Source organism: Thrips palmi, unplaced genomic scaffold (assembly GCF_012932325.1).
Source record: "Thrips palmi isolate BJ-2018 unplaced genomic scaffold, TpBJ-2018v1 HiC_scaffold_10, whole genome shotgun sequence".
Lineage (NCBI taxonomy): Eukaryota > Metazoa > Arthropoda > Insecta > Thysanoptera > Thripidae > Thrips > Thrips palmi.
In genome coordinates this window covers 8431688-8457075 of record NW_023144621.1, presented here as the reverse complement: position 1 = coordinate 8457075, position 25388 = coordinate 8431688, and the positions used below count along the sequence as shown (strand labels likewise).

The 25388-nt window shown below is 58.0% G+C and overlaps 3 protein-coding genes across 5 annotated transcripts; 1 reads left to right on the top strand and 2 right to left on the bottom strand.

Moving 5' to 3' along the window:
- Positions 1-4282: 4282 nt before the first annotated feature.
- Positions 4283-5747, bottom strand: LOC117652313 (60S ribosomal protein L36). Of its 3 annotated transcripts, none has more exons than XM_034397148.1 (4): positions 5610-5747; positions 4889-5019; positions 4675-4809; positions 4283-4403 (listed from the first exon to the last, which is right to left on the bottom strand). In XM_034397148.1, the coding sequence occupies exons 2-4, from the start codon at positions 5015-5017 to the stop codon at positions 4323-4325; spliced, it is 345 nt and encodes a 114-aa protein (XP_034253039.1). In that variant the 5' UTR covers positions 5018-5019; positions 5610-5747; the 3' UTR covers positions 4283-4322. The 3 variants fall into 3 exon arrangements, with proteins under 3 accessions (XP_034253039.1, XP_034253031.1, XP_034253046.1); XM_034397140.1 differs by having other exon boundaries at positions 5614-5708; XM_034397155.1 differs by having other exon boundaries at positions 5567-5647.
- Positions 5748-5924: 177 nt separating this feature from the next.
- On the top strand, positions 5925-9554 carry LOC117652310 (BTB/POZ domain-containing adapter for CUL3-mediated RhoA degradation protein 3). The gene is made up of 5 exons (XM_034397125.1): positions 5925-6611; positions 6701-6960; positions 7057-7109; positions 7190-7388; positions 7472-9554. Exons 1-5 carry the CDS (start codon positions 6371-6373, stop codon positions 7673-7675), a joined length of 957 nt encoding a protein of 318 aa, XP_034253016.1. The 5' UTR covers positions 5925-6370; the 3' UTR covers positions 7676-9554.
- Positions 9555-12111: 2557 nt separating this feature from the next.
- On the bottom strand, positions 12112-21248 carry LOC117654070 (leukocyte surface antigen CD53-like). The gene is made up of 5 exons (XM_034400224.1): positions 20991-21248; positions 13240-13425; positions 12865-13041; positions 12597-12788; positions 12112-12515 (listed from the first exon to the last, which is right to left on the bottom strand). Exons 1-5 carry the CDS (start codon positions 21060-21062, stop codon positions 12447-12449), a joined length of 696 nt encoding a protein of 231 aa, XP_034256115.1. The 5' UTR covers positions 21063-21248; the 3' UTR covers positions 12112-12446.
- Positions 21249-25388: the final 4140 nt, after the last annotated feature.

The window sequence follows — 25388 nt, the reverse complement described above, 5'->3', positions numbered from 1 at the left end:
GGTCTTCCTTCTTAACTAATTCGCTTTTAATTGGAGCTGGTGCGGCGGTGGGGCAGGGCGTGTCGCCTTTGGCAGCGCAGCGGGCTGTCTGTCTCTCTCGTACCACTGCGCCACTCCGTGAGTGCGAGAGAGACAGCGCGACGAGAGCAGTGTCCGGAACGAGCCTGCCGAGCGGAAGCAGCTCTACGGGGAATTAACGGCGACAAAAGCGCCGAAACGGAAAGGCGAATTAGGCGCATTATGATTTGGGACTCGCGGTGGCACGGCCATTCTTCCGCTGAGTTCGCCCGAAGGATCGCTCTGTCTCTCTCGCACTCATGGGTCGCCCCGTGTAGGTGCGAGAGAGACAGCGACGAAACGAAAACGATCCTTCGGAATCAGTCTGCTGGTTCGACGGCCCAGCCGCGGCGGCGGCCTCCAAAGACTCGGAAATGTGGACAACTCCGCCGCCGCGGTGCTCGCGTCCACGTCGCGTAATCCTCCACCTCGCTGCCCAAACTGGCAAAGTGGCCCATCGGATCGGCGGTGGTCGTGATTGGCGGTTGGCGGTAAGAGGATTAAATCCAGCCGCTCGTGCACTGCTGGGGCACTGGGGGGCCCGGCGGGACCGCTGGTGCAGTGGAAACCGGGCTTCTCGGTCACGGGGTTGATGAGGGGGCGCACGGCGTGTAGTTAGCGCTCGTGGGCGAGCACGCTCGGTGTCATTTCAAAGCCTGGCCGACAACCCTTTGATGTCTGGCCCCGTCCAAGCCGTGCAGTGCCGCTCAAAAATCACACGCCGCCCTGAGCGCTCAGCCCGGCTTGCCCGAATGATAATTTATTATAATTTGCGACGCGCGCAAGGAGAGGGCGGCGGGGTGGCGGTGGAGTGCCGAAGGGGCACTGTTCCAAAACACCCGCATCGTCGCGCCGGGCCGGCGTCGGAGTCGGGGCCGCGGGCGAGGTCGCGCAGACTCCAGCTCGCTCAACAGACGGGCGGCGGCGGGCAGGTGGTGCGTGGGTGGGAAGGTCCCAGGGTGACGAGTAGGGTGCGTGTCTGGACGGACGGACGGACGGACGGACGGACAGAGGCGGATAGACGGACGGACGGACGGACAGACAGACGGACGCCGCCGGAGAGGCAATTTTCCAGTCCGGGACGCCGAGGGTGCGCGCCAGAGCCAGTGTACTGGCGATGAGGTGGCAGCGGTAGCATGGGCCGCGCCGCCCTGCTTGATTTAACTTAATCTAAGCTTCCACCGCACTCGCTGCTCGGTGCATGCCGCGTGGCGCACTGAACCGAACTTTGCCGCTCAGCAGCTTCGCCTTGCTTCGCCTTCCCTGGGATCAGGCCAAAAGCGCGCGATCCCCGTCTCGGCCGATCTCAGCGTTTCCCCGCCACGGCGCGCCTTTTTACGACATGCCGGCCACGTCGCTGGAGCCTGGCAGCCTGGCAGCCTGGCTGTGCCATTCCTCAACTGCAGTTAGCGCCGCAACCGCCTGCCTGCCAGTCTGCCTGCCTCCCTGCCTTGCCAGCCTGATGGCGTCTCCTTTTTACTACGCTATTTGATAAAGTCGGATGCAAACAGTGAGCCCCTTGCGGCGGCGCTCCCTGTCCTCGCCGCGTCACTGCCCGGCCAGGGGCCCCGCCACTCCGCCTCACCCCACCGCACCCCGCCCCACCCCACCCCGCCCTTCCACACGACGCCGGTAATTAAAAGCCAACATGGAGCGCGGGGTGGGCTGCGAGATGGCGACCTGACGACCCCGCACACTCACTACCTCACTCACCCACACTCTAACACACCCACTCATTCACTAACCCCCCCCCTCTCTCTCTCTCCTCTCTCTCTCACACACACACACACACACACACGGACACACACACACACACGCACGGACACGTATAGACAGTCAAACAAACACATACACTCAGGCACACTCACACTTCCACTCACGCGCGGTGGGGCTCAAACTGGCCCTAAGCAACACACACACGACGGGACAGATTTTCGTGAGAATTTCGTAAAAAGGGCACAGGTGTGGTTGGCTTTTCTGGTCTACCCGGCGGTCCGACCGGAAAGGCGTGGCGTGGCGTGGCGTGGGGCAGCCCGTCCGTCCGTCCGTCCGCGCCTCTGTTTGCGGGGAGCGCCTGCAGGGAAGGCATCCCACTCGACACGCGAGCCCGGCGGCCTGGAGCCAGGCGCTCCGGCCCCTGCAGGCTGACTCCGAACGGTGCGTTCGTCGCTGTCTCCGTCTCGCTCGCGCCCCTCGCTGCGCCCCTCGCTGCGCCCATGAGAGCGAGAGAGGCAGCGCCGAGGGCACTGTCCGGAATCGGCCTGCTGCGCCGGAAGTCTCTCCAGCGCCGGCCTACAATTTCCCGCGCCTATCCGCCCGTGGCCTCCTCCCACCTAATTTTTTTCTCGATTAATTTTCGGGGCGTGAGTCCATTACCGCCCCTGGGGAGGTCAGAACACAACACTCCCCCTGGCCGGCGGCGGCAAGCGGCGGCGTGGCGAACCAGGCCGTGATCGGGGTGCTCGGCGTGTCGTGTGAGCGAGGGCGTGGGGCGTGGCCACGCCGCGTGGCGGGTGGCGGGGGCGTTGGAGCGTGATGAGGTTGCTGGTCCCGAGGGGGCGGGGCGGCGGGGCGGGGGATGGCGGTCCTCTAGCGTGTTTACGCAGGCCAGGGCTAGGGGCCAGGCCAGGGCCTCGGCTGCCTCGACCGGGCCGAGGTGAGAACTTTCCCCGCCATACACCTCAACTCCCTCCTGCTTTGGCGCTAGCGCGCGCTGGCGCCTCCAACCCGCCCGGCCCGGCAGCCCCGACCCACGACGACGACGACGCGACCAGCCCCGCGCCGCCTCCAGATTACGATTAGGTAAGCTTCTGGCAAATTGAGACACATGGCAGCACTGGGAGACCGTGGAGCGGCGCGGAGCGGCGTGGCAGAGCCCTCTCTCCCTTCCCCTATCCTCCAGCAAGGAGCGGGTTCACGAACTTGAATCAGAAAAGTGGAGTGAGTGAGCAGCTAGCACGGCAGCAGCAGAGTAGAAGGTGCCGAATACGTGTCTGTCCTGGAGTCAGAAGCAATAAATAAAATGTCAGTATGTGGATGGATTTCAACCCTCCGCCTTGAGTCCCCCCCCCCCCTATAACCGTGACGCCGTTCAGATTTCGCGCACAGTATTTATTGTGCACTTGTCTTGCCTTCTCTGCGCCCAAAGCCGATGCAGAAAACTAGATGCCCTGGGAGGGCGCTGCCATGGTCCCATTGGTCGAGGAGGCTGGATGGGTGAGGGCCGTGAGGGCGTGCCGCTACACCGCTACCGTCGCGTTTCGCCCTGATCAGCAACGCATTTCTCGGCATCACGTCACGCCGATTCCAAGCGGTGCTCTGTCTCTCTCGCCCTCATAGGGCGTCGCGGCGGTGTGCGAGAGGGACAGAGCGAAGCGGCGCTGTTTAGAAACAGCCCGCTGTCACAACTTGCGTAGTAAAGAGTCTCACTTTAGCCGCACCCACCCCCTTCACTATCTGCTATGGCAGCCATACGCATAAAATCCAGACGTAAATGTCGTCTATTTGTTCCGAGTTCTCTTCTCAGCGAGTGGGCCTTGATCTTCCCCTCACTCCGAGAGCAGCCCCCGCAGGCTGATTCCGAACAATGCTTTCGTCGCTGTGTCTCACTCTATCTCAAGGTCGTCCTCCGTAGGGGTGCGAGAGACAGCGCGACAAAGAACTGCTGGGAAGGGAATCAGCCTGCTGCGTCCTGGCGGAGGTTCGAAGACCTACCCGTCTCGCCTCGGAGATCCCTCGCCTTGTCCATACCCCTCGTTGGCGCTACGCCCTGACCGAGACTCCACAAGAGACATGGGGTAGCGACCGCTGCCAAATCCTCGTGGAAATGTCAACGGCGAATGAGAGCAAGAGTGCAGGTGTGGAGCTACAGTTTTCCATTTCTAGTGAAGACAATGGTTTGTGTTTAGCGGCGTTGTAGCCAGAGTTGTCACTTCATGAGCAATTTTGATGAAGATACTGGTCTTCACTTCAAAATTAGAGACAAGATTAAGCAATTCTTCTGGTCAGCCAATTCACTTCACAAGGCTGTTTCCTCTGTTCACCACTACACTTCATTAGAAAAATTACCACAATTTCTTAACGCAGGGACAACAGCAGTCAGACCGACTTTTGCTTTTGAGGACTGTTACAAGTGAGCCACGTAGTTTGGAAAGGAAAGGAAGATTCGTAGAAAGAATCAACATAATATAAAATTAGTCAATGTGAAATGAGAAATTAGTCAAGGTGGTTTTATGATTTTTTTATTGGAATATTTAAACTGACATTTACTTGGCGTGCTTACGCATCTGGGTAAGGATAGCTCCCAGTTCTTCACGCTTCCTCTTGGCACGGATGTGGGTGCCCAACTGAAACACAAGCAAACAATCATCATTAAAATCTGCCACTTAGAAGCAGAAGAGACACCAAACAAATGAGCAAAAGATAAGTGAACTACTACACAAAATATTGATATATAATGATAATTTGACATCACACCATACAATAAAGGGGTAAGAAGCCTTAACACTGTTATGTCTAGACTTAGCAATAGAAATTGCAAACTGTGCCTTTGGATAAAGAACTTCATGTGGTAAATCTATTTTCTTTAATTGACACTAAAGCATGAATTTAACTTACCCTGCGCTTCAGGTACTTGAGGGCTCTCTTATCCTTAGACACCTTCAGCAATTCCATGGCACGCTTTTCATAAGGTGCGTGTCCCATAACTTCCCTGACGAGATCACGGACAAACTTAGTGTGTTTGGTCTGGGTCTGCAAGCGAAAAAAACAAACTGTGAGGAAACTGGCCTTCCAAAAATACAGGTCAATGATACAAAGGTCTATTACTTACTCCCTTTGTTCTGGCAGGACGAAGCTTGTTCTGCTTGTCAACCTTCTCGCTGGCTGACTTCAGGAAGCGGATCTTGGTGGTTTTGTGGCCCTTGTCGAGGCCGACGGCCAATTCATAACGAGGAGCCATGGCTAAAACGACAAAAATTCCGTTTAGAACAAATGGCAAAGAGTGACAGCAAATATTGGGGAGCAACTTAGCATTGGATCTCTTGGTAGGCCAAACACTTGTCAGTGAGTATAAACAAGGAACGTCGCGCGACACTAAGGATTCACATGACAGGACAAAATGAGGGGAAGAGGGCAGCAAGCGTAAAATACGGTCTTAAACTTGAACAACAGAATCTTTAACATAAAGACACCGCACACGACAAACAGTGTTTTTCTAGTGCAGACAACAGCGCGCAGTCACAACTACAAAAAGTTCTCGAAAGAACGCATTGAAGAGCAAGCAAAACAAACGTAGCTTGCAACTGAAAATAGAAGGAATTTACAGAGAAACAGCTGCACGAAATCAGTTTACCCAAACCGCACCAGTGTGAAGGTTAGGAAACGCAGGCAACACACAACAAATCACTTTAACGCCGGGACATAATGAGAAAGAACTAACTCAATTAACAAGAGCGAGAACGGAATGTAAGCGAAAATTTTGATGGGCAGTCCAAGGATCAATACAAACCGATTGCAAATTAATGTCCAGATAAAGATTCCAAAACACATACCTACTCGCGTTTACTTCACGTAGCGACACACCGGAAGAAAGCGTGTCCGTCTGAGTTTCTGTGAGCCGGGGATTTCTTTTCTTCTTCTTTACTTGTGGCTTGGGTGCCGTCTCTTGGGTCCAGCCAGGAAATTTCATCATCAGTTTAGCATTAAACTTGGTGTTCTGATGGTTTAATCAATCTCTAATCCTTCCCGTCAATAAATTGAGAAAGCACGATGTTTTTACAGTTAGAAAGATGGAAACAAAGCAGCTCAAAGCAGCTCAGCTTGCCTCGAAGAAAATTTTGTTTTCGCATGTTGGTGCTGCTGGGCAACTTCGGCGAAGGGTGGACAACGTTTACATTGAAAATACAGAGGAAAAGCCTTTGGTATTTTTTTGTGTGTTTACATTATGGTTTTCTTCTCTAGCAACTCATAATATTAAGATTGTTAGTAAGAAAATGCATTGAAAAAAACTTTTTGTACCCGGAAGAAGTGGTTTGAGTTATAGTGTCAATATTTTAGTGATGCACAGCTCCGTCGTCTGCTCTGCTGCAATTTTTAGTGTTGGGAAAAGTTAAAGTTTCGATAGTGTATTTACTTAATTTGCCCTATCTTCTGTTTGCATTTTCGTAATTGGCAACGAGCTTAAAACTGTTTTCCAAGCTGTATGGAAGCTGTTACAGGCTCTGGACTTTTGTCTACTGGCTCATTTTCCCTTTACCAAAATGCTTAACTAACTGAAGTTTGGTGTATCAGCTCATTTGTTACAGTCAAATTCATGACGAGTTTAGCTCAATTTGACTTTCAAACTCTTAAAATTGAGGACTCAAGTGTGTTAGATTGCTCGACTATGTCGGGTGATCGCGTTGGTAGGGTGTTAAGAGGAAATCCGTCTCAGTATGTCAAACTAAACATCGGGGGGTCCCTGCACTACACAACCATTGGGACCCTAACCAAACATGATACTATGTTAAGAGCAATGTTCAGCGGTCGCATGGAAGTTCTGACAGACTCTGAAGGTATATTGTTCATAAATATTTACTTATATCAGACATTGGTATTTATGCGCCTACTGACTAACTCCTACTGAACGTTGTGTGTTGCACAGGTTGGATTTTGATTGATCGATGTGGAAACCATTTCGGATCTATTTTGAATTTTCTGCGAGATGGATGTATACCACTGCCTGAGTCTGCGAAAGAGACAGCTGAATTACTTGCTGAAGCCAAATATTATTGCATTTCTGATCTCGCTGAAAGCTGTGAACGAGCCTTGCAGAAAAAGCAAAGGGATGCAGAGCCGATTTGTAGAGTAGCTCTGATTACATCACAGAAAGAAGAGCAACTCCTCATAGGCTCAACAACTAAGGTACTGAAGCTCTATATTCTTCTTTTCTGAGCTAATAATTGGAATTTATATTTTCATTCACTTCAAGTTTTTCTAATTTGTCTTTCCCTTTTTCAGCCTATAGTTAAGCTTCTTATAAATAGACACAATAACAAATACTCTTATACAAGGTAACAAGAATGTGCAACCATCGAATTGTCAAACAACTTCAAATTATTTTTCTCTAACCTTAACAACCATATTTTTTCAGTACCTCTGATGATAACCTCTTGAAAAATATAGAGCTTTTTGATAAGTTATCACTTCGGTATAGTATGAGATTGATGTTTATAAAAGATGTTATTGGATCTAGTGAAATATGCTGTTGGTCTTTTTATGGACATGGGAAGAGGGTTGCTGAAGTTTGCTGCACCTCGATTGTTTATGCAACTGACAAAAAGCATACTAAGGTTAGTGTTCATCATTTTACTTTTGCTCTCATTTATTCTTCAAAGTATTTTTTTGCTACATTCATGTATCTGTCTTCTCTAAGGTTGAATTCCCTGAGGCAAGAATATTTGAGGAAACTTTGCATTTATTTCTGTATGAAGACCGAGCCGGACCAGATCAGGAGCTAATTCAAGCTACTTCTTCTCGCTGTGGTGCAGTGGCTGGAATGTCTTCTTACACTAGTGATGAAGAAGAAGAGAGATCTGGCCTAGCTAGACTTCGTTCCAACAAGCAGAACAACACCTAGGGTCGACAGCAGCTCCTGGAAAGGTGACCAAGCCAACGTCCAGGTGCTGCTCTGCGCGATGATACCTGGATAACTCGAATTCAAAACTTCTGGTGAATAACCAGTGACCTTAGCGCTGATAAAAAGATTATTTTGATTAAATTCTTTATCTGACATTTCCCTCATCAAATGGGAAGCAGACAGATAGTCAGTATTGTATCCTCTTCTTTTGGAATTGTTAAGCAGCATATTGTATGTAATACATAATATACTGTGATGTATCGAAATTTACCTCTTGACAAAAGCAGGCATTGAAAGAATTGCCATTAATTTCAAGTTTGCTTTTTAGTTTACTTTTCAATTGGGGTGGAAATGGTAGCCAAAACACTACATTCCAATTTAACCCATGTGTAAGATGGATATGTTTCATTAAAAAAAGTTATCAAGCAAAAAAAATTGATAATCTAGCCATTTAAGTTGTTATTTTGAAAGTTTTCTTCGCAAAGAGTGGCTTCTATTATATTACATAGAAAGTTTACAAAGCCTTATTTGACTTAAAAGCCTTGTTAGAGAGAAAACATTTTGAGCAACCATTGTGTCGGGTAGTGAGTCATGGGCTGCTTGTACATGAATACTTCCAGACTTTACAGTATTCGTACCTTTTCCTCTGCTCTGTGTCAAAATATGTGCCCACACAACATGTACTCAAAGATCTTTGTCACTGACACTTCTTTCTATTGATCCCAAATAAGTATTGTTTTCCTTGTGCCAAAGTAAATCACATTAACGTATTATACTAAATTAAAATTGCCATAAAATATGTTTTCATTATTTGAACCACGGTACATTAATAGAAGTGGTTTGTGTGATATTTTCCCTCTTTAATCACATGCATAATTTTATCATTCTGTTAACTGACTGTGTGTGTAAATGGACTCCATCGCACATGTTACATGTTTATTCCATCTGCTGATCATGAGATTAGTTTAATTATTCTGCTAAAAAAAGCTGCTATGACTGGATGCACTGTAATTGTCTGTTGAGATTGTTTTACAGCAAGTGTCTTGTTGGTTTTTCTTTAATACAGTGTATAGAGAACCTTAACTTCAAATACTGACAGGAAAATGGTAAAAACTGTTAAGGAAATGCAGTAAATGAGACTCAATCTTTGTTTTTTTATTATAAAAGATATGACTGTTAAGTTATCTTTTTATTTTCAAACATTGTTGTTTTTGTTGGAAGGTTATATAGTATTTATAAACTTTGTGTTATCTTGACACAGTAAACATAGTACTATTGTTTCCCCAAGAATGAATGTCTTATGAAATCATGACCCCATAATTTGTTTGCTAGGAAGTGTTTCAAATGAAACTGTCGCTGCCATGGTTACTGGCATGTGGTTACAGGTAACACCTTTTATTCTGTATCATAGATGTACATTGTATTGGAAATGAGCCTCACCAATCATCATGTTTGACACTGCACAGGAATGCTGCTGTCTGACAGGCACATTCAATTACTTTTTGTTTTGTGATGTGAAGGGTATATGTAGCAGCAACATACATGTTACTCTTAAGGACTAATCGCATGTTTAGAAGAAGCAAAACTATCTATTGTGGCTGTGACATTGGAAAAATGATGAGATACTGCATACGTATTGAGGGTGTGTGGGGTTTCATTCATCACAAATTATTTTATTATTCTGTTTTTTATACAGGTATTTTTAATTCTCTCATGTGACATAAGCATTGTTCAGTAAATTTCAGAACAGTTTGTGATATTCTCACTTTTATTTAGACACTATTGAATCTTAGCTAAATGTTATGCTAAATGTAATGTGATCAGCGTGATCAGCAGAGCGTAACTTCCTATATAAAATAAATACAATATTGCTTCTCAATATTAAACCATTTAATTCGCTCTCTCTCTCTCTCTCTCTCTCTCTCTCTCTGTACATTTTTTTAGGGCACACCCACGCTGTAACTTTTCGATGACGCACCAACTAGAGCACTAGAGTCCTACAGTGGACTAACCGACTAAGACTCTACGACTCTGAGGCACGTGCGCGGCCGATTGGTGTCATCTGCAGCCACGCATTGGCAAGCGTTGGCCAATCCTCTTGAATTGAATTGAGTCTCGAAAGCACTTTGCCGAGAGCTGCGCGGAGCTGCGTGTGTGAAGTCATGGGTGACGTGGCGGTGCCGTGGCCGCGCCGCTGGCTAGAGGCTCGTCTGCGAGTGGAGTGACGACTTGGCTTTAGAATCCAGAGGATGATGTCACTGCGAACCGCGCGGACGAGAGGGACGACGGACTGAAGGGGGCGCCTCGGTGCTCGCGAGACCGTCCCAGCGGAACGCCTCCTGTACCAAACTACACGGGGACCAGATCTAGAATTTGCGAACGTTCATATCAGGCGTGGATCCTCAGGAAGCAGTGGCGTGCGCAGGGGGGGGGTCAGGGGGGTCATGACCCCCCCCTTTGGCCACTAGACAGCCGCCTGAAAGGTAGGCAAATTGCGTCACTTTCCCCCTGTAAGTAGGCAAAAAGCGTGGCCTGACCCCCCCCTTTCTAAATTTCTGCGCACGCCACTGTCAGGAAGTTTGGGGGGGGGGGGGATTACCTTGGGTACTCCAGGCCCCCTGTACGCAGGCAAAAAGCGCAACATCTCTTCCCCTGGGAAGAATCCTGGCGCGCCTGCAGATTTCACTGACCATTCCAGATTTCAAAATGTGGGGCGGCGATTGACGGTTCGCGCCCATGGGCGTGCCGAGCTGGCCCTTTTTCGGAATTGTGCTGACGCCGTGCTGAGTGCGTCGCCCTGCCAGTGGCCTGACACCGGTGGCCTACAGCGTGTTCTGGAATTCCCTAGGCAACTCGGCGAAGGAGATGGAGGTTGGCAACCCACCCGGCACCGCGGCTCAGCAACAACTTTAACTTACTTGTCGCATGTGACAGTGACCTTTACCAAAGGGGATACTGAACTGAACGCCCTAGCGAATTCATTTTATTTGCCGATGATGTGACAATCGTAACTCGAGATTCTGAAACCCTCTGAAATGCAAGGTGGAGGGAGGAACGCGCGAGGAGATGCCAGATAGCAATGGCCAGCCACGCCCCGCCCTTCCCCGCCACGCCCCGCCACGCCCCGCGAGCGAGGCGCCCGTGACCCCAGCCGAGCGACTCCACAGGTCACTCCAGCCAACCTGCTCGGCCTGCTCCGTCCCCTCCAGCTCCCTGCCAGAGCCGCCGAGCCCGAGTCCAGGCTCTGGAGTCCAGGCTGGGTGCTCGCTGGAAGGCCGACGCCGACACTGCATTTCTTCCGGCCGCTCCGGGCCTTCCGGGGACCTGCCAGCAGCAGGCACTCCCTGGAGACTTGTGACCGGCTTCCGCGGCAAAAAGAATAAAAACTGGAGCTCAGTTTGGCGGAGTCCTTGATCGCCACGGCAGGAAACCGACGAGGAAAACACGTCATCTCTGTACGGGACGCCCCGTGAGTGCGAGAGAGACAGGCTGCAGCTCTGCGAATCGCTTCCGGCGGTCACACCGTGTCCACAACGCCAACGCTGCGCCGCAAACGCCACTGGCCGCGACAGTGCGCGATATGCGCGTCGCTCGTCGAGCTTGACGCCGTCATCGCCCAGCTGGGGCTGGGGGAGTTGAGGCAGAACGACCGGACGGACGGACGGGCGCGAGGCGCGGTCGAGCGCCGCCAACACCAACCAACATGCAGGGCAGGCGGGGGGCCTCCGGGGCGGCAGCGGCGTACGCACTGCGTGCGAAGTGCACTGGCCATGGGGCCACGCCATGGGGCCACGCCATGGGGCCACGCCGTGGGGCACTCCTACAAGGAGACGCCCGCAGCCATGACGCACCGTGCAAACGCTCCTATGCTGTGCCTCACGCGGCTTCGTGGAACAGTGTATCAGTTGTATCGGGGTGGACTCAGTGGACTCCAGCCGAGCCGGCGCGGCGCGAGGCCCGATGCAGTACAGGCCGTCCTCTATTTCTGTCGCCGTCAAGCTTCAAAAATTACTTCAGTGGTCAATTTGGCGCGGTGTGGCCGAGTGCCCCGCCCCGCCCCTCGCACGGCGCTTTGTCCGCGCGGCGGCCTTGTGCCCGCCTGCCCCGCAGCCCCGCCTGGCCGCGGACGCGTGCGAAGCGCCAAGCGGCACCGAGTGGATTCCAATGAGAGAATGGAATGGCGCGTTGGCTGGACTGGCTCCACGAGCTCCACGTTGCGGAAGCGGCCCTCCGCGACCGCCCGTCCTCGCGGGCCTTGTTACAGTGTCACGACCACCGGGGAAGTCCGGCCGACAAATGTCTGCATTGGTCGCTCGCGGTCGGTGCAATGGCCAACCGCAGCAATTATTGGGCCACAGGCCGGGTTAAAAAATAACGCTCACATAATTTAATTTTTTTAATTTCATAATATCTATTTAATAAAATTATACAAAATCTTAACATACTCCTTTTCTTTTTATTCTTCGGAAGTTTCACTTCAAGGCAATAAAGTGGCAAACACAGGACGGAAATACTGTCCATACCGGTAACTGTACAACTTTCTTTGGACTTGCTTGAAGCAGCGGATATACTGCATCGACACTGTTAGGCATGTCGTCTATGCATTCCCCTTGCAGGCACTCGCAGGGTACAGAACACAACTAAAAAGTCATAGTCAGGAATGAAAACAATAATTTAAAACTTAAACAGCCTAAAGTACGAGGGTTAAGAACAGAAGACTTGTTTTGATCATCTTGAAAACCAATCAAGTTGGCGAGACAGAGATCCATGTTCAGTACCGCGACCGCTCGGCCTTCTTGATGGCGCCGGCGAGTCCAAGCGCGAACCACACTCCGAGGAGCTGGAACAGAACAGAGGGTGACTTTAGTTGGTCCAGGTCGCCGACGAGCCCACCCAACCCTACCAGCTTCCAGACACGCACCTCGACCAGCGCGACGCCGATGGCCACTCCGCCGACGATCTTGCCATTCTTGACGAGGAAGTCCTCGATCTTCTGCTTGCAGCCGTCCTGGTAGGCGGTGATGACGGTGCAGCCGCTCTGGCCTCCGCAGCAAGAGGGGCGCAGCGAAAGGCCTTGCCAGAAAGAGGGGCCGTTGGTGCCGCAGCACTTGAGCTGCAAACACAACACGAAGTAAGCCACCGTGCTCCCGGACCGAGGAGGAACATGCCTTGCATCGATTAGCACTTACGTTCTTCTGGAAGTAGTCGACCGCCTCGCCGGCCAGCTTGTCGTCGCCCTGGTTCGCGTTCTCGAACAGCTTGTTGATGCCGAGGTTCACCTCGTCGTGCGCCTGCGAGCTGTACACGAAGGCCAGCACGCAGGCCACCACCTCGACGACGATGATCACCAGGAGCAGCACGGCGAACTGAAACACCAGAGTCAGGGCTGAGCCAACCTGGCGGACACTTTGAACCCTCTCGGCGAACAAGCGCGGATCTCTACGCGACGAGGCCACCTGGATGGTAGGCGTAAGTCACACTTTGGCCCTGTAAGTAGTCAATCTGCTATCCCTTTCCAACCCGAACCCGTCTCTGGATCCGCCCCTTGAACATGCGACACTTACCGTCACCAGCATGCAGTGGCTCTCGCGGACGGCGCCGCAGCACCCGTAGAAGGCGATGACGAAGATGATGATGCCGGCAATCAGCAGCACGATGGCCGAGGAGCCGAGGTGGTTACCGATCTGCGACAACGGCGCCGTGGCGTGTAGCGACAGAGCGCCCAGGACCACCAGCAGGAGTCCGCATAACTGCAAGCACAACGCACACACATCAAAATGCGCTCCAAGACCTCCAAGTCCTACCGACTTATACACAGAAGGGAAGGCGCGGCAGGTGATTGGCTGCCGCACTCACAGTGCGGTCCGTGTAAGCGAGAGAAAGAGACGAAACGCCAGCGGACCAGTCTCCTGGTCGGTATTCCCACGACGGGCGCCTCCAGGTTGACGGTTGACAGGGAGGGTAACGCATGGAGTGGAGGGGGAACGGATGTTGATACGAGGGCCTAGACGAAGGCGAAGCGCACGCAGCGTCGCCCGCCCCCGCCCCCCATCCCCGCGGTCGCCGTCGGAGAGTGCGACGCGCGACGCCCATGCGAGATAATGGTGCGTCCGGCCGAGCGAAGCACCCAGGCTGCCAGCCCAGGAATTCCGTCTCTCTCGCACCCCTACAAACCGCCCCATGAGTGCGACAGAGACAATCGGCAAGGCGTATCGCATCGCCCGCTCCAGAAATCGCTCGTCTCCTCGCGGAAGGCCAGCAGAGCGTCAACCGCCAGTAAGGAGACGTGCGCGCTGTGCGGCCGCCGCCGGTGGCCTTGGCCGTGGCGTGCCGCGCCATGAGCACCAGCAACAACAGCCAGGCGTCATGGCCGCTTCGCCGCTTCGCCGCTTCGCCCAGCCACGCTCAGCATGGTGGCGGCGCGGCCACGTCGCAACGCGACCCGGCCAAGTCAGGCCCAGGGCTACCACCGGGCCGCGAGGGACCCGGGACTACGTACGCCGTCAGCATGTCGGAATACAAAGCAGGCGGCCAGAGTTTTGCCGCCGTCTCGCCGTCGCACTCAAGGAGCGTCAGGACCATCATGTTCTTGTAGGGGTGCGACAGAGACAAGTCTTCGGAATCAGTCCGCAGAAGTCCCGGCGGCGTCGAGTGCGCAGACAGCGCAGGCCCGGACCAGGCGCCGACCAAGAGGCCGGGCTCGGGCTTAGCCTGGCGGACGACTTTTGTCAAGGTCAGCGTGGCAGAGTCGTACTGTACGACGCGAAAAATGGATCGCCTTCCATGGCGAGGCGTGGCGCCGCGTGGAGTCGCGTGGCGGCGCCCCACCTGCTCACACTACTGGCCCACGAGCAGCACACGCGACGCGCTCAGACTAATTTTCGCGCGACCCAGTGCACGACGATGTGGTTCCTGGCCGTTCGCGGCCGAGTCGCAGTCACGTCCGAAAGGGCCTTGTGGGGCAGCCCGGGGGGAGGCGCATCCTTGTGGTGGCAACGACCCGGCGCACGCGACGAGGCCGCCGTCAGGTGCAGCGCCTGCAGGGGGCCGAGGCGTTGCACCCCGCCGCTCTGCTGACCCGACAACCGCCAAGCAGCGCCCCGCCACGGCCACGCCCTGAAATATTGAGGCAGGCGCCGCCACCACACTGCAAGGGCTGGAAGGGCTGACTGACGACCACCCCAATTAGGGTCACTCGGCGCCCCTCCCCGCCGGCCTGTTGGCGGCAGCTTCAACAAACGAGTCTCAGGTGCGCCGCAGCAGCAGCAGAGGATCCTGGGCAACCTCGACATTCGCCGAGCACCGGCCGCGCCGCCGGGGTGAAGGCCGGCGGCCAGCGCCCCGCCAGCCCCGCCCCCTTCCGCACCGAGCAGACGGGAAGGGGCTGCGTCCGCGACCAGTTCCACGAGGGTCTTTACGTCCCGGCAGGCCGGCAGGCCAGCTCGCCGCTCCGGCCAAACGATGTGGCGGTGACTGACGTCAGGCGCCGATTGTCCCACACGAGTGATCGCGGCCCTCGCGGGGGCCCGGCTGGCCCGGCCGCTCAAAGGCCAGTCGTTTTCCAGCCGCGGGGCGCTACGCTTAGTGGCGGAGGGGCCCGCACGGCCCGCACGGCCAGATGGCTATTTAATGACACCCGCGCCCCCTTCCGGCAAAACGGCAAGACCAAAAAGAAAGCTGATCGCCCGCACCGCGAGACGCCGTGGCGAGACGCCGCACGCGAGGGTCGATACTGCACTGCCCTCTTGCAGCGGCCAGCGCGACCCCAGGCCTCGCCCCGCCTCTCTCGCACCCCTACGGGGCGACAGAGACAGAGCGACGAAGCGACTCTTTGGAAAACAGACGGCTGGACGGGGCACGCGTCGAGACGCTTTTAGCGGCCGACTCGAGTCAAGCCAGCTGCCCCACTGATTTTTCAGCGGCTGCTCGCTGCTAGAGACCGCCGGCCGGGCCAAGTGGCGCTCTGGCTCGCTCTGCTGGTAATGAGGAAACGAGCGGTTTGCGGCGAGAGCCCCCGGCTCAGCAGACTGATTCCGAGAGTCGTTTTCGTCGCTCTGTCCCTCTCGCACCTATACGGAACGCCCCATTACGTAGTGCGAGAGAGACAGACCGGCGAAAACGACTCGGAGTCAGTCTGCAAGCCCAGCAGGCCCTGCCCGCGCTCCGCCAAGGCAGCCTTGAACGACGATACATTGCAGCGGAGTAGCGGGAGGGAGCCTCTTTGCGCGGGACATCTCGCTAGTTACGAAGCCTCCAAAAAGCAAAAACACCAACACGCATTGAAATTACATTGCAGCTGTCCGGCTGGGAATTCGGCCGACGCGACCGGCGAGTCACGCGACCCCGCTAAGTGCCGCTTCCTGCACCTAAACGGCGCCGCCGCGACCGCGGCCGCGAGGAGCGCGAGTGACCGAGATGTGTGTGTGCCGCGCCGAAGGCCGCGGCGAAAATGGGGAGGGGGGGGTGAGAGAATTCCCTCTTGCAGTGGGAACGACCGGGCAGAGGTCACGGGTGCATTCCAGCGGGCTTCAGCAAGCTGCTTCCGAACAGCCCCCTCTCGTCGTTCTGTCTCTCTCGCGCGTTCGGTACGCCCCTTAGGGGTGCGAGAGAGACAGCGACACTGTTCGGTATCAGCCTCCAGGCAGACGCTGCCGTCGTTCGACCCGCGCGCAGCTGCAGCAGCCAGTGCAGCGACGCGGCCGTTGTTGACCCGCGCGACAGCCGCGACAAGCACGACGACGACGACGACGCGCGTGCGTGGGAGCGGCAACAACCCAGGCCGGCCTCCATTCCGAACTGCGCTCGGTCTCTCTCGCACCCTCGCGGGACGCCCAAAGAGGGCGAGAGCGACAGAGCGCTGTTCGAAATGAGCCGGCTGCAGGCCCCTCCCAGGAGCACGGCGCGAAATCGAGTCAGCAGCCGCGCCGCGCCCACCCGGCGACTGCCTGCACGCGGTACGCCCGCGCGGCGCAGGACTCTACGCGCTACCCCGCAACGGGGCGCGGGTTCGAGTGCCGGCCGCGTCGGACACTTTTAACCAGAAACAAAACACTAAACAGGAAGGCACGCGGCGCCGCGCCTTTCCCGGCGGGGATGTGTCTTGGCAGCGCGCCAACGCCAGCGCCGCCACGCCGCCGCTAGACGAAAGCTACACGGACACGGAGGCACGCGGCGCCGCGGCCTCAACGCCAAGACACACAGCGTGCCGGCAGAGCGGGCCTTGAGTAGGCTCCAAACACTGCAGCCAGCGCGGCCGAGGGGGAGCAGGGCGCCGCGAACCACAAACCCCAAAACAGTCCTCGTTATATTTAGGACGGGGTAGCAAGGCAACACAAGGCTCGCGGGCCGGCCACACACACAATGCAGCGCTCCACCCGCGACCGCGTCACAGGACACGCGGTGAGTCACCGAGCCCGCCATGAGCACCTGTGTGTACCTGTGTGTGTGTGTGCAGTAGGAGCGCCTCGCGCCGTGTCGGACGTGTCGCGCTGCCTCGCGGGACGACGCGACCAAGCGGCGTTCCAATGAGTTCGGCACGCACCCTGCGTCGCCGGCCTTACCGCGGGACGTGGGGCCACTTCCACATGACTGCGTGTCACACGCAGAGTAGTACTAAATTTCTTAAATGTGTCCAGCAGACATTAAACATTTAACAGTGTGTATTGAACCCGGTGCAGCGAGTCGAGTTTTCCAGGGGGCCGGCCGTAGGCCGTAGTACAACGGCGACGTTGCCACATCTCGCCGGTAGGTACTCGCGCCATCGCTTTGCATGACCCAGCCACCCAGCCCAGCCAGCCGCGGCTGCTGCTGCGGCGCGGTCGGCGCGGGTCGCGGTGGGTTTGGCCGGTTCTGCCTGCGCCGGGACCAAACCCCAAATCGGGGATCAATAAGTCACCCGACGGTATCTCCGTCCCTCTCGCACCCCTACGCCGAGCCACACGAGTGCGGGAGGGACAGCCTCCTACCCGGCGATACCCTGCGGTATCTCTTTGTTGCGCTGGCGGTCGCGGCCGCCGATCGTGACCTGGCCGCGGCGGGGCGGAGCGTTAGGCAGCGATAAGCCCACTCAGCGGACACCACGGAGACCCTCCCCTCGGGCCGAACGCGCGGAATGCGCCGCCAACGCGGCCAACGCCAGGCAATGCGGCCCGCGAGAGCATTCCCCGTCACTAAGGCGGCCTAGACGGGCTAGACGGATGGCCGCGCGGAGAGTCTGGGCGGGGAAACCGAAAACAGTGCCCACTCGGGCAGGCCGCCGCGGCCGCCACGCCCCGCCGCACGCCGGGGGACGCATTAGGCAATGCACTCCGCGCCGCCGGCCAGCATCGCGCCCGATTCTCAACAGCGTTCGTCTCTCTCGCTCTCATAGGGTGACCCGCGGGAGAGTGAGAGAGACAGAGCGATGGGGTGCTGCCACGCCGCTGGCTAGACCAGGTTCAACGGCCCGGCCCGCCTCATTAGGGAACAGTAGTGCTATTATTACACGGAAAGGGAAAGGGAATTGGAGGCCGCATCAAAGCCGCCGACGCGGGGATTCGAACCCGCGTCCGTCCCGCGCGACATTCGCGTGTCGGTGGTGGTTGAGACGAGGGAGAGTGGACGAGACCGCCGCTGAGGCCGGCAGGCCGGCTCGAAACTTATTGCGTAAGAATGCGTGGAGGTGGGCGGGCCGGGCGCGGCGCGACCCACACGCCGCCGCCGCCGCCGCCGACCAAGCGACCACGGCGAACTGAGCGCAGCCGCGGCCGCCATCGTCGTCGGCAAGGCGAGGGCATCTCAAAGGACCACACTTCCGGCCCGGCCGGGGTCTTGGAGGCGCCCCAGATCAGCACCTCGACGATAAAGCAAGGTGAGCCGGTGCGCCATTACGTCGACATGACGAGCGCGCGAATCAGGTTCGCGCCGTGGCGGTGCGGTGACTCAGAGGGGCATGACGAGACGAGACGAGGCGCACCGCACGGCCGCAGCGCGCGGCGAAAGCGGAGATGGCCAGCTTGGGCTGCAGGCGGCATGGCGGCAGCGGGAGGCCATCCTGGGAAGGGAGAGATCAGTCATCGTACGACAGGTCCGCGGGGGGCGCGCGGACTTTCCTCGCCGGCCGGCCGGCGGCGTGCTGTTCAAACGCTTCATCGACACTGACTGAGCCACTCCGCCCGGTCGACGTTTAGCACCCCGCTTCGGGGCGCGTTGGCACGTTGGCACGCGCGCTCTAACACGGGAACAGTCATCTCTCGTTTAGCGCGCCACTAAAACTCGCACGCCGCGCGGTCAGGACAGTCAGGACGCGCCCCGCCGTTGAATTCCGAACGGTGCTTTCGTCGCTATGCTGCTCCACTCGCACCCCTTCGGAACGCCCCACGAGTGCGAGCGAGGCAGAGCGACGAAAGCCATACGTTCGGACAGCAAACGATGCGCTGCGCCAAACCGCGGCAAACACGGCGAACGCGGCGCGGGTCGTTGCTTTCTCCAAGTCAATACCCTCGGCAAGCTTCGCGCTTCGCGGAAGGAAGGAAGCAAGAAAGGGGTGGCGGCCGGCGGCATGCACCTGCCCGTCACTGGCCGCCCGGGCCGCCCTGCGACGCGCGACGCACCATCGACCACAAGGCGATTCTAGGCCGCCGCAGGGCCAGCAGGGCGCGCAGGAAGCCCGCGCCGTGCAGGCCGACGACATCCTCATCCTCCCCGCCGTCAAGCAAGGCAGTCAAGACGGCAGGGAAGACCCGCACGCCGCACCCAGATGCTCCATTTCGGAGGGCCCCGCGAAGGGCTCACAGCCATGCACTGCCAGCAGACTGATCCCGTGAGTCGTTTTCGTCGCTCCGTCCCCCTCATTCATGAAGCGTCTCTCATGGTGCGAGAGAGACAGCGACCAAAACTACTCTCAGACTCAGTCTGCGGCTCGTCCAGGACGCGGAAGGCGACTCGCATACTGTATCGAATGGCCGTCGTGTCACAGCCGCCCCGCCGGGCCGTGCCCAGGCCGTGCCCAGGCCGTCCGCGGCGCGACGGCGGACCGTGGGAACCTCCCGCGGCGTGAGGGGAGCGACGGCTGCCTGGGGACGGGGACGCGCACCTCGTAGGGAAATGTGCACTGGAGCCGCAACGACCAGCAGCGCAGCAGGCCAGCTTGGCCAGCGAGCAGGACATACGGGCGGGCCGGCCGGCCGCCACGCCAGGTCGAGCACCTGTTGACTGCTACACTGCCGCCTGACACGCCGCCGTGCGGCCCGCTAGGCCTGCCGCAGGCTGATTCCGAACAGTGTTTCGGTCGCTCTGTCTCTCTCGCACTCATGGGCCTTATCCTAGGGGTGCGAGAGAGACAGAGCGACGAAACACTGCGCGGAATCGGTCCGCCGCCGGTGTCGCGGCGCACGCCCGGCAGGCCAAGTAGCGCAATAAGCACGAGCATACGTGCCCAGAGCGGACGTCGTAAACGACAGCAAACAAAGTGCGGCCGCATTTTGACCAGAAGGAAATAGAAAGCTATTTTGAGAACGTGAAGGAGCTCTTTTTGCTGCACTGTCCGTTCGTTTCTTTCTTATAAAACGATAGAAACTGAGGAAATAAAACCGAAAGGTGATACGCCCCTGCCTCCCAGATGCACCTGCTCCTCTCCGCAGCGCACCGTGACCAATCCACTGCCGGCTTACGTGCCGGGGCTACTAGTACGATAAGTGCGAGAGAGAAAGACAAAGCACTAAAACCAATCAGGTGGCGGTGGTCGGGCCGGCGCGTAATAGGTCGAGCAAGCCCAGGGAAACAAGAGGCAAGCCGACTTCCTCGGACCGAAGACGAGCACCGAACCGGATTCCCTCCGCTCCCCCACGGCAGCGCGCCTTCAAGGACACAAGGAATCCTCGGGAGAGGAGGGGGGGGGGGAACGCTTCCAGCTACGCTGCCTCGCCGGTGTCGGTCCACCGGTGCGCCGCGAGAGCCAACGGACACAGCCATGCAGCCTCACGGCTTTGTTGTCCTTCCACGACGACGGCGTCGAGGAACCCGCTGAGCGGCAGCGGCGGAGCCGTCGCCGTCGACAGAAACATCCTCGCCACGCCCCCAGCTCGCGCAGCTCGCCGGGGCGGGGGCGTGGTTGGCGAGGCGTGGGCGTGCGAGGGAGAGGCCGCGTGTTTTGGCCGACGATCATCTTCCGCGCCGCTGCGCCGGCCAACTTGACGCGTCGCGGCGGGCCGGGCCACGGCGCCGACGGCCGAGGGGGGCTTGTTGTGCTCCCGGGCGGCGTCCAGAGGTGGACGCCAAACGCCGGCGAGGACGGGCTGGTGGCCGCCAGCGACCAAAACACCACCAATACACTCACCGCGAAGAGGAAGTTAAAGAAGAACAGGAGGTACTTGATGGTGCTGCTCCCGCAGCTCAGTCCGGCCGACATGGTGACGGGTAGCTTGTCCTACACAGCACTAGCGATGCACGCGGAGACGCGGCGGCACTAAACGTGAGGTAAAGGGTTCGGTGTGCACGGCGCGGACACTAGATTCCAACTGAACTGGCTTGACTCGATTGTCTCTCTGGAGGTGCAAGAGCTCCGAGCTCCGCCGCCGAGCGCTGCGCTGCGTCGCGCGCCGGGACGGCCGGGACCGGGTGGGGAGTGGGGAGGGGGCCGGACGGCCGGACGGTGAAGGGGGTGGGGGAACGTGAACGTGGGGAACAGGACGGGAGACTTGGGCGGACCGACTGAGGTACTCCTCGCCCTGTCGTCGCCCTCGCCTGTTCTGTTTTTCTTCGGTCTTCCCTCCTCTTTCCTCTCGCGTGCATCAACACTGTTCCTCTCACTCGCGCAATCCCAGAATAAAGGAGGGAAACCATTAGAATAACCTGGGTTGAGGGAAGCGGGGAATGACAGGCGCGCGGCTCGGAGGCGTGGGGTATCGCCGGAGCCGCCGGAGCAGTGCGAGGGCGGCAATACCCTACGAATACAAAGCATGACGAACGGGGAGTATCCCCTGCAGGCTACAGCTGCTACAGCGAGAGCGACCTACTGTACCAAGAGCCCAGCGGACCTAGTCTGATTTATCTTCGAATTTGTTAAGCGGTCCCAGCGTGAAGCTACGGTGGATCGTTGGAATTACTAGACCGTTTCAGAAGTGGTAATGCAGAAAAATTGAAGGAGAATGAATACAAATATGAGTACACACACACACACACACATACACACCCACCGCAAGTTGTAAAAATGTGCCAATAGCTGCGCATAAGGAATACCTCGTGCTCTGCCGCAGGCTTGCAGGACAGGGAAACATAAACTTTGGAAGGCAACCTTCAAAGTCCTCTGACTTTACGAGCGGGCATCCCAGGCGAACGGCGCACATCCTGTAAGTATACGACCGCTTCGTCATCACGCGGAGTGCGACGCACAAGGCCAGCGCGCGCACGGGCGATACCCCTCGACCCAGTCCGCATGGCCCACATTGGCCTGCGGCGATACTCCGCGCCAGTCGGAGGCGATACCCCGCGCCGCAGGTCGACTGCCGCGCTGCGTGGCGCGCTCTCGCGGCGAGAGGCGCAACCTCACTGCAATTGGCAGAACGTGTCGCGCTGCGCCCGCCACGCCCCGCCACTGTGTTTTGCAACAACCTGCCCCCAAAGCAGCGCAGCAGCGCGGTGAGTCGCCGCGCTCGATCACTCCACACGAACACACGAACTCACGAAGAAGGCCCTGTTAGTCGTGGCGCTCCCGCGCTTTTCCCCGCGGAGGCCCTGGAGGCCCTCTGGTCGGAGGGAAGTGCCAGCGCCTTGGCGCGCCTTGGCCGCGCGTTGCCATGGCAGCACGGCTTGCCGACGTGCACGGGGCGACCCGCGACGCCGCGTCGCCGCGTCGCCGCTCGTGGTGACCTTTCGGTGCAGCCCGGCAAACCCGGTTGCCTAGGCAACGCCAGGCAACGCCATGCAACGCGACGTTGATAATGTTATCACGGAGTTGTACCTGGGCCGCAGGGCTGCACTGCGCTGTGGTGCTTGGCCGTCTTTACGGCCGCGGAGCAACACAAACACACAGCGGCCCTGCGGAAAGCGCAACACGTCTCAAAGGGAACACATCGCGCCGAGCGCCAATTTCTCATACGCCCTCGAGAGAAAGGGAGGAAGGCATGAGAGAGATGTAAGCTGTCGGGATGTTGTCACCAGCTTGATGGAAAGGGTCTGTTTTCCTTTTCCTCTTGTTTCCTCCTTTCATCCACGCCGCCTCTGGCTCCGTCGTCGCCGTCCTCGCCGCGTCGTCTATCGGCTCCCCCGTTACAACTCCTTCTTTTCCAGTCGAATCATTGTGGTGTGGTAAGCTGTCAGCTGGCGCCGCCCAGCGACGCGCCGAGCGACGCCCGAGGGGTGCGGCGACAGCGGCAGGGGTTAAGGGTGACGCTGGCGGCGGGGCGGAGCGGGGCGGGGCGGGGCGGGGCGGGCCGCCCGCGGCGCGACAGCAGCGACAGCCCACGGGGAGAGAGTGGACGCCGAGCTGTAGCACCGCGAGAAAAGCATGCGGAGCGTAGCGCTCTCGCAGCGCCCCCGCCACGCCCCGCCCAACCCCGCCCCGCCACGCCCGGCCTGTGGCGCCACATCCACCATACGTCACGCGGTGGCACGCCAGGGGCGGCAGGGGCGGCAGGCCAGGGGTGGGACGCGGCGGTTTGGAGAGGGCGGATGGAGGATAGGGCGAAATGAAGCCCGGGCACGGGGGTGAGGCGCCGGGGTGGGGGCCGTCGGGGTGGTGGGGGACGGGGTGGCGGCCATGGGCGTCCAAATGACAAAACGGTGTATCATAGCATGTGATCTGCATTCCGATAGGGCTCTCCTCGTCGCACGCACGCCGCGCGGCCTGGTGCCGTCTCTCTCTCTCTCTCTCTCTCTCTCTCTCTCTCTCTCTCTCTCTCTCTCTCTCTCTCTCTCTCCCAGCAGCCTGCCTGCCTGCCTCCCTCTGTGTTCGTGCTTGCGCCCTTCTGTCCGCCCTTCTGCCTGTCCGTCTGCCTCGGCCCTCCCTGACGCCGTTCAACGCGGTGTAACTCGCACCCTCCCTCCCTCCCTCCCTCTCTCTCTCTCTCTCTCTCTCTCTCTCTCTCTCTCTCTCTCTCTCTCTGTCTCTCTCGCTCTGTCTCTCTCGCTCTGTCTCTCTCTCTCGGCCGCGTTAAATGACTCTGTCCCCCCTCTCTCTCACACTGATCCCTCCCCGCCCGACCACATCTTTCTGCGTCTTCGTGCTCCCTCCGTATACTCCTTGCCGCCCCTGGTCTTCTCTTCGTCACGTCTTCGCGCGTCTTCGCAACCCCCGCCGCTTATCCTTGTTTCCACTTGCTCCTTCCACCGCCTGCGCCGCGGCCTGCGCCCCCTCAACCAAACCAGCCCCCCCCCCCCCGTCAACCGCGCCCCCTCAACCAATCCACCTCGCCCCGCCCCGCCCCCTGGCGACCCCATTCGGTGCCGTGCCCGCCGTGTTGTGGGGATGCGACCCGCCCTAAACACGCAGGGGGCGGCGGGCCGTGGCGCGGGGGACCCGACAATGGGCGATCCTGTTGCCAGCCTCTTCCCCTTCTACACTGGTTGCATTTTGTTTGGTCGTTTCGGTGTTTGTCGAAGTTTCACGTTGGTGTGCGCACCGTGCCATCCCCTCGGGGATTTTGATTTTTAACGAGTTTGCAACAACGGCCATTTTGTGGCACACCCTGCCATGTCGACGCCGCGACGCGTGTGCCCCCTCGCAACAGGGGCGGCAGGTGGAGTCGAAAGGGGAAAGGGGGGGGGAGGCTGGCCCCGCGAGGGACGCGACGACGACGACGACGCACAGGGAGCAGGGCGACGTGGACGACGGAGCCCGACGACGAGCAGGAGGGACTTGAAGAGGAGAGAGACGAGGGGTTGAATAAGAACAGGGCGGCAGCCGGCTTTATTAGAAACGCCAAGGAAACTGCTCCTTGCGCCAAGAAGCGCAGCCACGCCACCCCGTCGCTCTGTCACGCCCCGCCCCGCCACGCCCCGCCCCGCCACGCCCCGCCCCATCCCGCCACGCCCCGCCACGCCCCGCAGAGGGCCTACCCTGTGGAGGCGGTGCGGTGGCCGCCGAGGTCGGAGTGTCCGCTGCCGGCGCCACCACTGCTGCTGCTGCGCTGCCGGTCGAAATTAAACAAATTGATTGCATTTCAATGGGAAAATGTCGGTGGCTTGTCGGCCACCGGGGGAAATAGGGGGGGGGGGGCAGGAAGGAGGGCGTTCAATATCGCGAAGCAATATCGCGGCGAGTGTCGACTCGCGGATAGATGCGTGACAGTTCGCTGCGAGGAAGGCAAGCGGAGCGAGGGAGAGGAAAGGGAGCGCCTTTCTTCCCTTTTTCGCGCCTTCCTTTTGATTTGGAAAGGCGGGAAAGCCAAAGCCTTTGTGCCAACGGAGGAGAAGCGTGCGACGAGTGGCGACGAGCGGACCAGCCAGGCAGGAAAGGGTGCGAGAGAGACAGAGCGACGAAAGCGCCACGCAGCAGCGCGATGACGCGGGCCGCCGAGTCGTTCCGCGCTGCCTGCTGGACGCGCAAAAAAAGAGAAGGGGTGCAGGGGCACGCCACTGGTAAAAGCCTCCGCGAGAGCACTCTCAAATGAGCGGCTAATAAATTATGCCATATCAGAAGAGTCACTGTTGAAAGGAGCAAAAATGGAAATGGCGATGGGGCCGAGGAGATTGCGGACGTCGCGACGCCCAGCGACGCCACGGCGAGGGCGGAAGT